The 14,545-nt window shown below is 39.2% G+C and overlaps 1 protein-coding gene across 1 annotated transcript in view; it reads left to right on the forward strand.

Moving 5' to 3' along the window:
• The window catches only part of epha4b (eph receptor A4b), a 444,124-nt gene that overhangs the window by 402,256 nt on the left and 27,323 nt on the right, over positions 1–14,545 (forward strand). Inside the window, exon 15 of the mRNA XM_061978729.2 lies at positions 13,858–14,067. Within this exon, the coding sequence (XP_061834713.1) occupies positions 13,858–14,067 (210 nt within the window). The remainder of the gene's footprint in view (positions 1–13,857; positions 14,068–14,545) is intronic.

Below are 14,545 nucleotides of genomic sequence, written 5' to 3' on the forward strand. Positions count from 1 at the left end.
AGACAGGAAGTCAACCAACGCTGCGTGTTGAATAATAGTTGACATACATGGACGTGGACAAGGACATGTCCCCCGCACTTTGTGACGTAACAAAAAAATAATAATCGATTGAATGGAGACAAGTCAAACATTAGCGCCAGGCAGAAGCTTCTCCCTTTAGATTGCTCACAAGCTCTGTGATTGGCTTTCTGGGGCTACCTTCTGGCCAACTAGGTTGTGACGTTGGTTTGACCATTGAAATTTGGTCATTTCCCAAGCAATAGTTTACAACACAAATACAACGTTAAAACAACATGCTATTTGACAACGTTTATACAATGTTAGTTTCTGACGTTGATTTGACCGTTGAGTTTTGGTCATTTCCTAACCATTATTCTACAACCCAATTTCAAGGTTAAAACAACATGCTTTTTTTGGTGACGTTGTTTGGACCATTGAATTTTGGTCATTTCCTAACCATTATTCTACAACACAAATACAAGGTTGAAACAACACGCTTTTTGACAACGTTTATTCAATGCCAGGTTGTAATGTTGATTTGACCATTGAAATTTGGTCATTTCCCCAACCAATATTCTACAACACAAACACAACGTTGAAACAACATACTTTTTTTTGTGAGATGTTGTTTGGACCATTGAATTTTGGTCATTTCCCAACCATTATTCTACAACACAAGTAAAACGTTGAAACAACATGCCTTTTGACGACGTTTATTCAATGTCAGGTTGTGACGTTGTCTGGACCATTGAAATTTGGTCATTTCCCAACCAATAACTTACAACACAAATACAACGTTAAAACAACATGCTATTTAACGACGTTTATACAATGTCAGTTTCTGACGTTTATTTGACCGTTGAGTTTTGGTCACTTCCTAACTAATATTCTACAACACGAATACAACGTTGAAACAACATGCTTTTTGACAACGTTTATTCAATGTCAGGTTGTGATGTTGATTTGACCGTTGAAATTTGATCATTTCCTAACTAATATTCTACAACACAAATACAACATTGAAACAACATGCTTTTTGATGATGTTTAGTCAATGTTGATTTGACCATTGAATTTTGGTCATATTTCAACCAATATTCTACAACGCAAATACAACATTGAAACAACATACTTTTTTTTGTGACGTTGTTTGGACCATTGAAATTTGGTCATTTCCCAAGCAATAATTTACAACATAAATACAACGTTGAAACAACATGCTTTTTGACGATGTTTATTCAATGTCAGGTTGTGACGTTGTTTGGACCATTGAAATTTGGTCATTTCCCAACCAATATTCTACAACACAAATACAACATTGAAACATCATGCTTTTTGATGATGTTTATTCTATGTTGATTTGACCATAGAAATTTGGTCATTTCCCAACCAATATTCTACAACCCAAACACAACGTTGAGACAACATACTTTTTTTGACGTTGTTTGGACCATTGAATTTTGGTCATTTCCCAACCCTTATTCTACAACACAAATACAACGTTGAAACAACATGCCTTTTTACGACGTTTATTCAATGTCAGGTTGTGACGTTGTTTGAACCATTGAAATGTGGTCATTTTCCCAACCAACAACATGGATCCAACGCCGGACATCAACGTTGTCTCAATTTACAAATACAACTATTTTGCAAGGTTGTTTCAAAGTCATTTTTAAAGGACATACTGTAAATGTAAAATTAACGTTGTATCAATGTTGCCTCGTGCCTGCTGTCACGCTACCGCAAGTCACCTGCGTGCCCTAGACCACGGTCCACGGTCCACGGTCCAAAAGCGGAATAAAGCCTGATCACGTCGGTGGAATGGGAAGTGACGGAGTAAAAGGAGTAAAACAAAAGGAATGTTGTGTGTAGCAGTTTAATGAGGGTCGTAAAGAGCGTCCACAGAGCCTCAATATAATAATGGAACATGTTTTATGTTTTTTACAGCTGATCTGTGCTCCAGGCAGCCATATGTGTCTTTAATTATGCCGACCATTTATTAAACAGCCGTCCCTAAGAAAATACAAAACTACCGATCCGACAGGGAAGGTCTTCACCCCCTTCTCCTGAATATCTTGCCTCCCCCACCTCACAATGGCAACAAAATTGTGCAAATCTTTCCGCACGTTTCCATCGTTCCTCATTAGTCTCCTTCCCAGACCTTCCTAGCCTTTCTCTGCAGCCGCCTGGCACGACAATGTGGTGGGCAGATTGATAGAGGAAGTCTGTAGGTTTGTTAGACACTCCAATCAATCAGCATCTTGCAAAACCGCCGGCTAATTAACTTACTCCGCAGCTGCCGGGGGAAGGGTGGAAGGCAAAGAAGTATAGTTGGTAAAAAGGGGGAGTGCAGATCCAGGAAGATGATAGATGCATATACGGACGCCCCATCCAGGTAATAGACTTCTGTCTGGGAGACAAGAAGCGCGGGAAAGATGGATGGAGAGACACGGAAACAAAAGGGAAGGAGAGATTAAGTGAAGGAGAGAGGGTGACCGATAACACGGAGGGTGTTTTAGCGGCGACCGTTGGCCCATGGCAGGAATCATTTTGCAGAGGAAGGTGAGCGAGACTGTCATCCATCAACAGGCTGAGCTCCCAACTACTGGAATCCTGTGAACACATCCAGAATCTTCCATAGGAATCCATCTGTCATTGACACCCTGCAGATGGAGGTCAAAGAGCAGGGTTAGCCCTTATTTATTTAGTTCTTTTGCTTAGGGACACGTTAGATCAGACCTGGGCAAATTAAGGCCCGTTAAGCTTCTCAATCTGGCCCGCCGGACATTCCCAAATATTTGTTTTAGATCTTTAAGATGGAAAGTGTAGCTGCCATTATGATGTGCACTCATCTTTTCTAATGACCGTAAGTCTTCAACTATACTAAGTCTTACAATGTCTGCATTTTGCATGATGTACTAGTTACTATGCTCATCTAATTAGTGTCAGGCTTGGCCAAAAATGGGACTCAGATGCAGAGTTGGGCTTTTATTTTGAAAGTTTCTTTTCACCTCCAGAGTGTCGGAGGCAGATATTTACATATATCCGAATTTAAATCCATCCATCCATCCATCTTCTTCCGCTTATCCGAGGTCGGGTCGCGGGGGCAGCAGCCTAAGCAGGGAAGCCCAGACTTCCCTCTCCCCAGCCACTTCGTCCAGCTCTTCCTGTGGGACCCCGAGGCGTTCCCAGGCCAGCCGGGAGACATAGTCTTCCCAACGTGTCCTGGGTCTTCCCCGCGGCCTCCTACCGGTCGGACGTGCCCTAAACACCTCCCTAGGGAGGCGTTCGGGTGGCATCCTGACCAGATGCCCGAACCACCTCATCTGGCTCCTCTCCATGTGGAGGAGCAGTCGCTTTACTTTGAGCTCCTCCCGGATGGCAGAGCTTCTCACCCTATCTCTAAGGGAGAGCCCCGCCACTTGGCAGAGGAAACTCATTTCGGCCGCTTGTACCCGTGATCTTGTCCTTTCGGTCATAACCCAAAGCTCATGACCATAGGTGAGGATGGGAACGTAGATCGACCGGTAAATTGAGAGCTTTGCCTTCCGGCTCAGCTCCTTCTTCACCACAACGGATCGATACAGCGTCCGCATTACTGAAGACGCCGCACCGATCCGCCTGTCGATCTCACGATCCACTCTTCCCTCACTCGTGAACAAGACTCCGAGGTACTTGAACTCCTCCACTTGGGGCAAGATCTCCTCCCCAACCCGGAGATGGCACTCCACCCTTTTCCGGGCGAGAACCATGGACTCGGACTTGGACGTGCTGATTCTCATCCCAGTCGCTTCACACTCAGCTGCGAACCGATCCAGTGAGAGCTGAAGATCCTGGCCAGATGAAGCCATCAGGACCACATCATCTGCAAAAAGCAGAGACCTAATCCTGCAGCCACCAAACCAGATCCCCTCAACGCCTTGACTGCGCCTAGAAATTCTGTCCATAAAAGTTATGAACAGAATGGGTGACAAAGGGCAGCCTTGGCGGAGTCCAACCCTCACTGGAAACGTGTCCGACTTACTACCGGCAATGCGGACCAAGCTCTGGCACTGATCATACAGGGAGCGGACTGCCACAATCAGACAGTCCGATACCCCGTACTCTCTGAGCACTCCCCACAGGACTTCCCGAGGGACACGGTCGAATGCCTTCTCCAAGTCCACAAAACACATGTAGACTGGTTGGGCAAACTCCCATGCACCCTCAAGGACCCTGCCGAGAGTATAGAGCTGGTCCACAGTTCCACGACCAGGACGAAAACCACACTGTTCCTCCTGAATCCGAGGTTCGACTATCCGGCGTAGCCTCCTCTCCAGTACACCTGAATAGACCTACCGGGAAGGCTGAGGAGTGTGATCCCACGATAGTTAGAACACACCCTCCGGTTCCCCTTCTTAAAGAGAGGAACCACCACCCCGGTCTGCCAATCCAGTGGTACCGCCCCCGATGTCCACGCAATTTAAATGTTTTTATTTCATTGTCATATTACAAAACAGCTAGTGTTTTTCTTCCAAATGTGGTCTTTTTGGTTGTCTGCAAAACTGTGTGTTAACCTTGAATTCTTTGGAATGTGTTTTGACTAGCATGTGTTTTGACTAGGGACTGGGGAGAGGAGAGAGGGTTTTGGGATCGGGAAGACAGACCATTTTTAGCGGCGCGATAGAATGTTCTATGCTGGACTGGTCTCAAAAATATATCCGCAAAGCTTTGCCAATATATTACAAAATACCTATTCTGTCTCTGGTGGTTTTTCAACTCAGCTTTAAGTGTCGTAAAAAGAGCTTGGGAGCGACTTGTGACTTGAATTCCCTGGGAGGAACATCTGGTCCAAAACGCAACAATTGTCAGGGCAAATCAACATAGGCTATAACCTGACTATCCATCCATCCATTTTCTACCGCTTTTTGTCCCTTTTGGGGTCGCGAATGTGCTGTGGCCTATTGCTGCTGCATTTGACTAGTCGGCGAAAAAAGGTTCCACAAAAAGTAACAACCGAAAATCACTCCGAAAGGAAGAAACTAGTGATGGGTCCGACAACACCGATGCATCGGCGCATGCGTCGAGCTCATAGAGCAAAACCCTGTGTCGGTGCGCGTACCGCTTTTAGAAAGTCACGTGACCGATCATGAGCTGTTTTGGTCACGTGACCGATACGCCAACTGTGTCGCCTCCTCTGTGCCCTGTGAGCGGCTCTTTTCTACAGCCGGAGAAATAATAACTAAGAAGAGAAAAACTTTTTCTTTTTTTTTTAATAAAAATGTGTAAAAAATAAAATTAAAAAAATTCCCAGTCCACAATCATCCACAACACGTTCTCTTAGATTTCCATGTTATGATACAGGTTCACATTATTTATTGACTGTATCTAAAAAAGATAAACATAAATTTTTATTTAAATGAAGATATGAAATAATCCTAAATGAAATACAATGACTCGGTTTATATTATTGTATATACTAGGGCAGGGGTCACCAACGCGGTGCCCGCGGTCACCAGGTAGCCCGTAAGGACCAGATCAGTCGCCCGCTGGCCTGTTCTAAAAATAGCTCAAATAGCAGCACTTACCAGTGAGCTGCCTCTATTTTTTAAATTGTATTTACCGTATTTTCCGCACCATAAGCCGCCCTGGGTTATAAGCCGCGCCTTCAATGAACGGCATATTCCAAAACTTTGTCCACCTATAAGCCGCCCCGTTTTATAAGCCGCATCTAACTGCGCTAAAGGAATGTCAAAAAAACAGTCAGATAGGTCAGTCAAACTTTAATAATATATTAAAAACCAGCGTGATGTGGGCGCGCATGGAGTCGTATATCAACATGGACGGAGCTGCGTGAAAAAAGCCACCCGGCCTCTTCGCGTAAACTTCCCTTAACCACTCGCTCATCTTTTCTTCATCCATCCATCCCTTCGAGTTAGCTTTTATGATGACGCCGGCTGGAAAGGTCTCTTTTGGCAAGGTCTTCCTTTTGAATATCACCATGGGTGGAAGTTTCTGGCCATTAGCATGGCAAGCTAGAACCACAGTGAAGGATGACTTCTCATTCCCTGTGGTGCGAATATTCACCGTACGTGCTCCCGTTGTATCCACAGTGCGGTTCACAGGAATATCAAAAGTCAGTGGAACCTCGTCCATGTTGATAATGTTCTCTGGCCGGATCTTTTTTTCAGTTATCTTGTTTTTACAATATGCACGGAAAGTAGCCAGCTTTTTTTGAAAGTCTTTAGGCAGTTGCTGTGAAATAGTAGTAGTCCGTGTGCGGATGGAGAGATTGCGTCTTTTCATGAACCGGATCCCTGTCGCTTAGTAGGAGCCATTTTGTGGTCTTTACAGATGTAAACACACAAAGGAAATGAAACGTAATATCCGCACGCTTCTTCTTCTTCTTCTACGCGGGCGGGTGGTTGCTTACAGTAGAAGAAGAAGCGCTTCCTGTTCTATGGGGGCGGGTGCTTACCTTGGCGGTTGCTTGCGTAGAAGAAGAAGCACTTCCTCTTCTACGGGGAAAAAAGATGGCGGCTGTTTACCGTAGTTGCGAGACCGAAACTTTATGAAAATGAATCTTAATATTAATCCATATATAAAGTGCACCGGGTTATAAGCCGCACTGTCAGCTTTTGAGTAAATTTGTGGTTTTTAGGTGCGGCTAATAGTGCGGAAAATACGGTATTTACTAGCAAGCTGGTCTCGCTTTGCTCGACATTTTTAATTCTAAAAGAGACAAAACTCAAATAGAATTTGAAAATCCAAGAAAATACTTTAAAGACTTGGTCTTCACTTGGAATAAGCGGTAGAAAATGGATGGATGGATGGGTCTTCACTTGTTTAAATAAATTCATTTATTTTTTTTACTTTGCTTCTTATTACTTTTAGAAATACAATTTTAGAGAAAAAATACAACCTTAAAAATGATTTTAGGATTTTTAAACAAATATACCTTTTTACCTTTTAAATGTCTTCCTCTTCTTTCCTGACAATTTAAATCAACGTTCAAGTAAATGTATTTATTTTTTATTGTAAAGAATAATAAATATTTTAGCTTCTGTTTTTTCGACGAAGAATATTTGTGAAATATTTCTTCAAACTTACTATGATTAAAATTCAAAAAAATTATTCTGGCAAATCTAGAAAATCTGTAGAATCAAATTTAAATCTTATTTCAAAGTATTTTGAATTTATTTTAAAATTTTTGTTCTGGAAAATCTAGAAGAAATACTGATTCGTCTTTGTTAGAAATATAGCTTGGTCCAATTTGTTAAATATTCTAACAAAGTGCAGATTGGATTTTAACCAATTTAAAACATGTCATCAAAATTCTAAAATGTATCTTAATCAGGAAAAATGACTAATGATGTTCCATAAATTCTTTTTTTAATTTTTTCAAAAAGATTCAAATAAGCTAGTTTTTCTCTCTTTTTGTCGGTTGAATTTTGAATTATAAAGAGTCGAAATTGAAGGTAAACTATGTTTCAAAATTGTATTTTAAATTTTTTCTTGTTTTCTCCTCTTTTAAACCGTTCAATTAAGTGTTTTTTTCATCATTTATTCTCTACAAAAAACCTTCCGTAAAAGGAAAAAAAAATGTACGACGGAATGACAGACAGAAATACCCATTTTTTTATACATATAAATGTATTTATTTAGCTATTTTTGTTTAAATCACACTTACGTGTAACTTACAAATGACAATATATTTATTTATTTAAGTGTGTATCAAACTGGTAGCCCTTCGCATTAATCAGTACCCAAGAAGTAGTTTTTGGTTTCAAAAAGGTTGGTGACCCCTGTACTAGGGCATCAAATCAGTGTCAGTTGAGTCGGTCCATAGGTTGCCTGTAGGGATTTTTAATGTCCAGCAGATGTCAGTATTTAGTGACACAGTATCGACACAGTATCAATACAGTTTTGCAATGTGTCGAAACGCTTCATGACGCCTCATCAACCCATCACTAGAGGAAACGCAAAAACAATAACGAACTATACTTGGCGCAGGATATAATCTGTGAAATTTATCATGAACAAAAAACACTCCAAAAAGAGGGAGAAACAATGGCTATAAAACTCCTACACTGTCTCTTTTCTAAAAAAGGTTAACAAAAGGTGTCACTCCAAAAATGTAGGAAAAGGATGAACTGTAAGAAAAAACTGAAAACTCACCATTTCAGCTGCAAAACTAAATAACCAAAATCACTCTGTTGAGGAGGAGAAGAAGAACACTCAAAATATCAACAAGGGAATTACAGGATCAAGTTATTCAAACAAGAGACGAGGCAAGGTTTGGACAGGAAGCTGGAGAGGCACGAACAAACGAGACAATCTGGCACAGAACAAAGGGAGTCGTGGGCTTATAAGACACGTGAGGGTAATGAGGGAACAGGTGGAAACAATCAGGGATCAGGGATGACGTCAGACTGATGACACAAAAGGAAGGGTAAGTGACCTGAAACGAGAGGAGAGTTACTTTTCAAACTAAAACAAAGACAGAAAAAACCAAGACAAGACATCCCTCACCGCGGTGTGACAATTAGTTAGTATGGCCATCTAATTAGTTACTATGGTCATCTAATTAGTTACTATGGTCATCTAATTAGTTACTGTGGCAGACCTGGGCAAATATTTTGACTCAGGGGCCACATTGAGAGAAAAAAAATGTGTCTGGGGGGGCCAATGTGTATGTGTGTATAAATTATATTGTCAGGTTCAAGCACTGATGACATCTATTCAACAAGAAACGAAGCAAAGAATTAAACAGAGACAGAATTACATTTTGCTCAATTAAGGAGAGACGCCTGGACACTGTACCCTTGTACAGTGTCTCAGCACGCTCTGGCGAAAGATTGTACTCCTCCTCTTTTATTTGGACTTTCTCTGACCACATGACAACAGCTGCTTCTAAGGGACAAGGTTGTAAACAGCCATCGCCTTTGATTACAAGAGTTCAAAAGAAAAGGTCGTAAACGAGTTCACAGAAAAGGTCGTAAATGAGTTTAAAAAGAGGTTCGTAAAACAGTTGAAAAAGGAGGTTCGTAAAACAGTACAAAAAGGAGGTTCAAAAAGAGGTCGTCAGGAAATTGGGCAGATCCTGCCTTCTCTCCGCTTTGTAGTCCCTGGGTTAAAACAATATATTTCCGTTGATTACAATACATGAAAGAAACAGAACACCTTCATGTTCATGTTTTTTTTTACTGAATGGGACACCCAGAATGTACATGCAAATAAAGAAAGTGGGATTTACAAAATTAACTATGAACAATAAAAGACTGAATATTAACAACATATTTGACTTCTCAGACCAGCTCCTCCATAGTTGTGTATCTTTTACAATCAAGCAAAACACAACAAAAATGTAACAAAACAGCAAAATATGAATGCAAAGGGTAATAAACACATACAATATGATATATTATCACTTTTATGCAGAAATGTGTTTGGGGATGGCTGCTCTGTAAACAAGCCCCGCCCACTCTGCTTTGTTCCTGGATTCAGTGTTTTATTATTCATAGTTAATATTGTAAATCCATCCATCCATCCATTTCCTACTGCTTGTCCCTTTTGGGGTCGCTGGAGCCTATCTCAGCTGCATTCGGGAGGAAGGCGGGGTGCACCCCTGGACAAGTCGCCACCTCATCGCAGGGTCAAAAGTACGTTTTAAAAAATAAAATAAATTAAAAAAATTTAAAAAGACTACCTACGCAAACAAAGTTAAGTTATTTATATAAAAAAAATTATATATTTTTTTCAAAAAGCTAAACTTTGTTTGCATTTGAAGTATATTTCATTTTGATTTTGAGCGCTTTTAATATTTTAGATCAGAGCATTTTGATATTTTTTAATAAAAAAAAAATGCTATTAACAGTTATTATATATATTTACTGCGATGAGGTGGCGACTTGTCCAGGGTGTATCCCGCCTTCCGCCCGATTGTAGCTGAGATAGGCTCCAGCGCCCCCCGCCACCCCGAAGGGAATAAGCGGTAGAAAATGGATGGATATATATATTTAAAGACACCACTTTGTGTGATAGGTGACCAAGTATATTATTAATAATTATTGGTTAGTTAATTAATTAGTAAACATTTTGAGCTTTTTTCTCATTGCATTCCGATTTTTTGCTGTTTTTTCTTATTTTTTTACTCTTGATGTTATTATTATTATTATTATTATTATTATTATTATTATTATTATTATTATTATTATTATTATTATTATTATTATTATTATTATTATGTCATTATGCAAATGCAACTTTTTTTTATTTTATTTTAGCAGACACATTAGGTGTATTTGCACAAAGTATCAGTATCAATTCGGTACCGCCGATACCAGCCCGAGTTTTACTCGGTATGGGGTCGGAAGGAAAATGAATAGTATCGTGTTGCACACAATCCCACATTCTTTATTTTCATGTACATTCTGGGTGTCTCATTCAGTAAAACAATTTAAAATTCCATTTTTTTTTTTTTTGAGGCGGTCTGTCATAACGTTTTTAGCTTTTAATCAGACATTATTGTGAGTTTTTTTTTGTTTTTTCTACCATTCACGTTTATATATCACTGTGTTTGTTGCATTTTTGTTGTGTTTTGCTTGATTGTTAAATATGTGGATGGAGAGGGGGGATGACATTCATATGTTGTCAATATTCAGTGTTTTATCCTTCATAGTTAATACTGTAGCATTCTTTATTTTCATGTACATTCTGGGTGTCTCATTCAGTAAAAAAAATTAAAATTCCATTCTGTTTTTTAAGGCGGTCTGTCGTAACATTTTTAGCTTTCAATCAGACATTATTGTGAGGTTTTGTATTAGTGTAGACCAGTGGTTCTCAAACTTTTTTTGTCATCCCCCACTTTGGACAAGGGGGAGTTTTCAAGCCCCACCTGCCCCCATCGCCCCAACAGAGCGCTAATGCCAAGCTTTAACATTTTCAAATTTATTGAACATCAAGTTGTATACATTCAAACTCAATAACATTAAGTTCAATAATAAATAAAATAACTGTGCAGCTGTGGTATAACTTGCATCAAGTTCAATAATAAATAAAATAACTTGCATCAAGTTCAATAATAAATAAAATAACTTCCATCAAGTTCAATAATAAATAAATAAAACTGTTATAACTTGCATCAAGTTCAATAATAAATCAAAAAGTGTTATAACTTGCATCAAGTTCAATAATAAATCAAAAAAAGTGTTATAACTTGCATCAAGTTCAATAATAAATCAAAAAAGTGTTATAACTTGCATCAAGTTCAATAATAAATCAAAGTGTTATAACTTGCATCACGTTCAATAATAAATCAAAAAAAGTGTTATAACTTGCATCAAGTTCAATAATAAATCAAAAAAAGTGTTATAACTTGCATCAAGTTCAATAATAAATAAAACAAAAGTGTTATAACTTGCATCAAGTTCAATAATAAAAAAAGTGTTATAACTTGCATCAAGTTCAATAATAAATCAAATAAAAGTGTTATAACTTGCATCAAGTTCAATAATAAATCAAATAACTTGCATCAAGTTCAATAATAAATCAAAAAAAGTGCTATAACTTGCATCAAGTTCAATAATAAATAAAACAAAAGTGTTATAACTTGCATCAAGTTCAATAATAAATCAAAAAAAGTGTTATAACTTGCATCAAGTTCAATAATAAATCAAATAACTTGCATCAAGTTCAATAATAAATCAAAAAAGTGTTAGAACTTGCATCAAGTTCAATAATAAATCAAAGTGTTATAACTTGCATCACGTTCAATAATAAATCAAAAAAAGTGTTATAACTTGCATCAAGTTCAATAATAAATCAAAAAAAGTGTTATAACTTGCATCAAGTTCAATAATAAATAAAACAAAAGTGTTATAACTTGCATCAAGTTCAATAATAAAAAAAGTGTTATAACTTGCATCAAGTTCAATAATAAATCAAATAAAAGTGTTATAACTTGCATCAAGTTCAATAATAAATCAAATAACTTGCATCAAGTTCAATAATAAATCAAAAAAAGTGCTATAACTTGCATCAAGTTCAATAATAAATAAAACAAAAGTGTTATAACTTGCATCAAGTTCAATAATAAATCAAAAAAAGTGTTATAACTTGCATCAAGTTCAATAATAAATCAAAAAAAGTGTTATAACTTGCATCAAGTTCAATAATAAATAAAACAAAAGTGTTATAACTTGCATCAAGTTCAATAATAAATCAAAAAAAGTGTTATAACTTGCATCAAGTTCAATAATAAATCAAATAACTTGCATCAAGTTCAATAATAAATACAATAAAAGTGCCACTTTGCAATCTTTGCAAAAAAAAAGGAGGAGCTATGCATTTGGCAAGACAGGGCAAGTGACAGCACTTTCCCCCAGGAGAGCCACCTTGCTTCACTGTGAAAGAGCACGGCTGTATGATCAGCTCCCATTTCCTCACACAGTGCAGAGAACAGTCGCGCTTTCAGTGGTCGTGTTTTGATCAAATTTAGCGCGCTCACAACATCTGTTAAAACCTCATTGAGTTCGGGGCTGAGCTGCCTTGACGCGAGTGCTTCCCGGTGAATGACACAGTGTGTGCCCGTCACATTTGTGTTTCTCTGCAGGCGCTGGCTCTGGCTCGACGACCTTTGAGGTGCGAGTCACAAATGTATATATTTGTGTAATTGTGATCCACACATTAGCCTGCTACCCATCCGCTCGAAAGTTTGTTCCGCTTAGCCCCGCCCCCATTAGTTACTGTTGCTATGTCTGTCAAACCTTCGCTCGTACCGAGAAATATAAAGCCTACAGTAAAAATAAGTACCGGTAATTTCCATTTATTTATATAGCGGATTTCACAGACGGAATCACAAAGTGATTTACAGTGTGTATAGAAAATGAAAGCATAGTAAAAAAAAATAATCTAAGAATATAATTTTTAAAAAAAAATTAAAGTGAAATTTCCTCCCGTTCCTCGCGCCCCACCTGTCATGTCTCTATTCCCCACCAGTGGGGCGCGCCCCACACTTTGAGAAACGCTGGTGTAGACATACCGGCCCTCAGACACGTTTTTCTCTAAATTTGGCCCCTCGAGTCAAAATAAAAGCTTAGTGATGTATCAGATCGTAGGTGGGGTTTTTTTACCCTTCACGCTCATATTTTTCTATTTTTGTTGATTGTAAAATATATGGATGGAGAGGGGCTGTGACCTTCATATGTTGTCAATATTCAGTATTTTACCCTTCATAGTTAATATTGTAACATTCTTAATTTTCATGTATATTCTGGGTGTCTCATTTAGTAAAAAAAATGTTAAATTATATTCCGTTTTTAAGGCGGTCTGTCATTATTGTGAGGTTTTGTGTTAGTGTTCCTAAAAATAGATATACCGGCCCCCAGACACATTTTCTTCTCTAAATATGGCCCCCCGAGTCAAAATAAAAGCTTAGTGATATATCAGATATATCAGATCGTAGGTGGGTTTTTTTTTACCCTTCGCATTCATATTTTTTTTTGTTTGTTGCATTTTTGTTGATTGTAAAATATGTGGATGGAGAGGGGCTGTGACCTTCATATGTTCTCAATATTCAGTGTTTTATCCTTCATAGTTAATATTGTAACATTCTTTATTTTCATGTATATTCTGGGTGTCTCATTCAGTATAAAAATGTACAATTCCATTCCGTTTTTGAAGCATTCAATCAGACATTATTGTGAGGAACACATTTGTTTCTCTGAATTTGGGCCCCCGAGTCAAAATAATAGCCCAGGCCTGCTTGAGAAGGTTGAACGCTGGTTGAAATTTCCAATCAAGGTGTCACCATTGCATCATCCTGCTGTTGCTGGGTACACAGAACATTAATTCACCCTTCTCCTTGCCCTCCCTGCAGAAACACGACGGGCAGTTCACCGTCATCCAGCTGGTGGGCATGCTGCGCGGCATCGCCTCGGGCATGAAGTACCTGTCGGACATGAGCTACGTCCACAGAGACCTCGCCGCGCGCAACATCCTGGTCAACAGCAACCTGGTGTGTAAGGTGTCGGACTTTGGCCTCAGCCGGGTTCTGGAGGACGACCCCGAGGCTGCGTACACAACCAGGGTGAGGCACCGACTCCGCAGCGAGGGGCTTATAGATTGAGCAGTCAAGCTGTACACAAAGAGAATGATGCAATAGGAGACAATACCTCTGCATTTGCACCATATTTCAGAGCTCTGAAAGATGTTTTCAGGCAGCATTGTTCTCATAGCCACACAACTGACTAAAGCTGGGGTCATTGAAGACCACATGGCCGCCCTTAGATGGGAATTATACAGTAAAGGATTTGATTATTATTTAGTTTTTTGAGGTGAGTAGTGAAACAAACTGGCAGCTCCGTTGCCAGAATTGTACTATATAGTCTACAGTTTGTACATTGTCCATCCATCCATCCATCTTCTTCCGCTTATCTGAGGTCTGGTCGCAGCCACTTGGTCCAGCTCTTCCCGGGGGATCCCGAGGCGTTCCCAGGCCAGCCGGGAGACATAGTCTTCCCGACGTGTCCTTGGTCTTCCCCGTGGCCTCCTACCGGTCAAACGTG

This window comes from Nerophis lumbriciformis, linkage group LG19 (assembly GCF_033978685.3).
Source record: "Nerophis lumbriciformis linkage group LG19, RoL_Nlum_v2.1, whole genome shotgun sequence".
NCBI classification, from domain to species: domain Eukaryota; kingdom Metazoa; phylum Chordata; class Actinopteri; order Syngnathiformes; family Syngnathidae; genus Nerophis; species Nerophis lumbriciformis.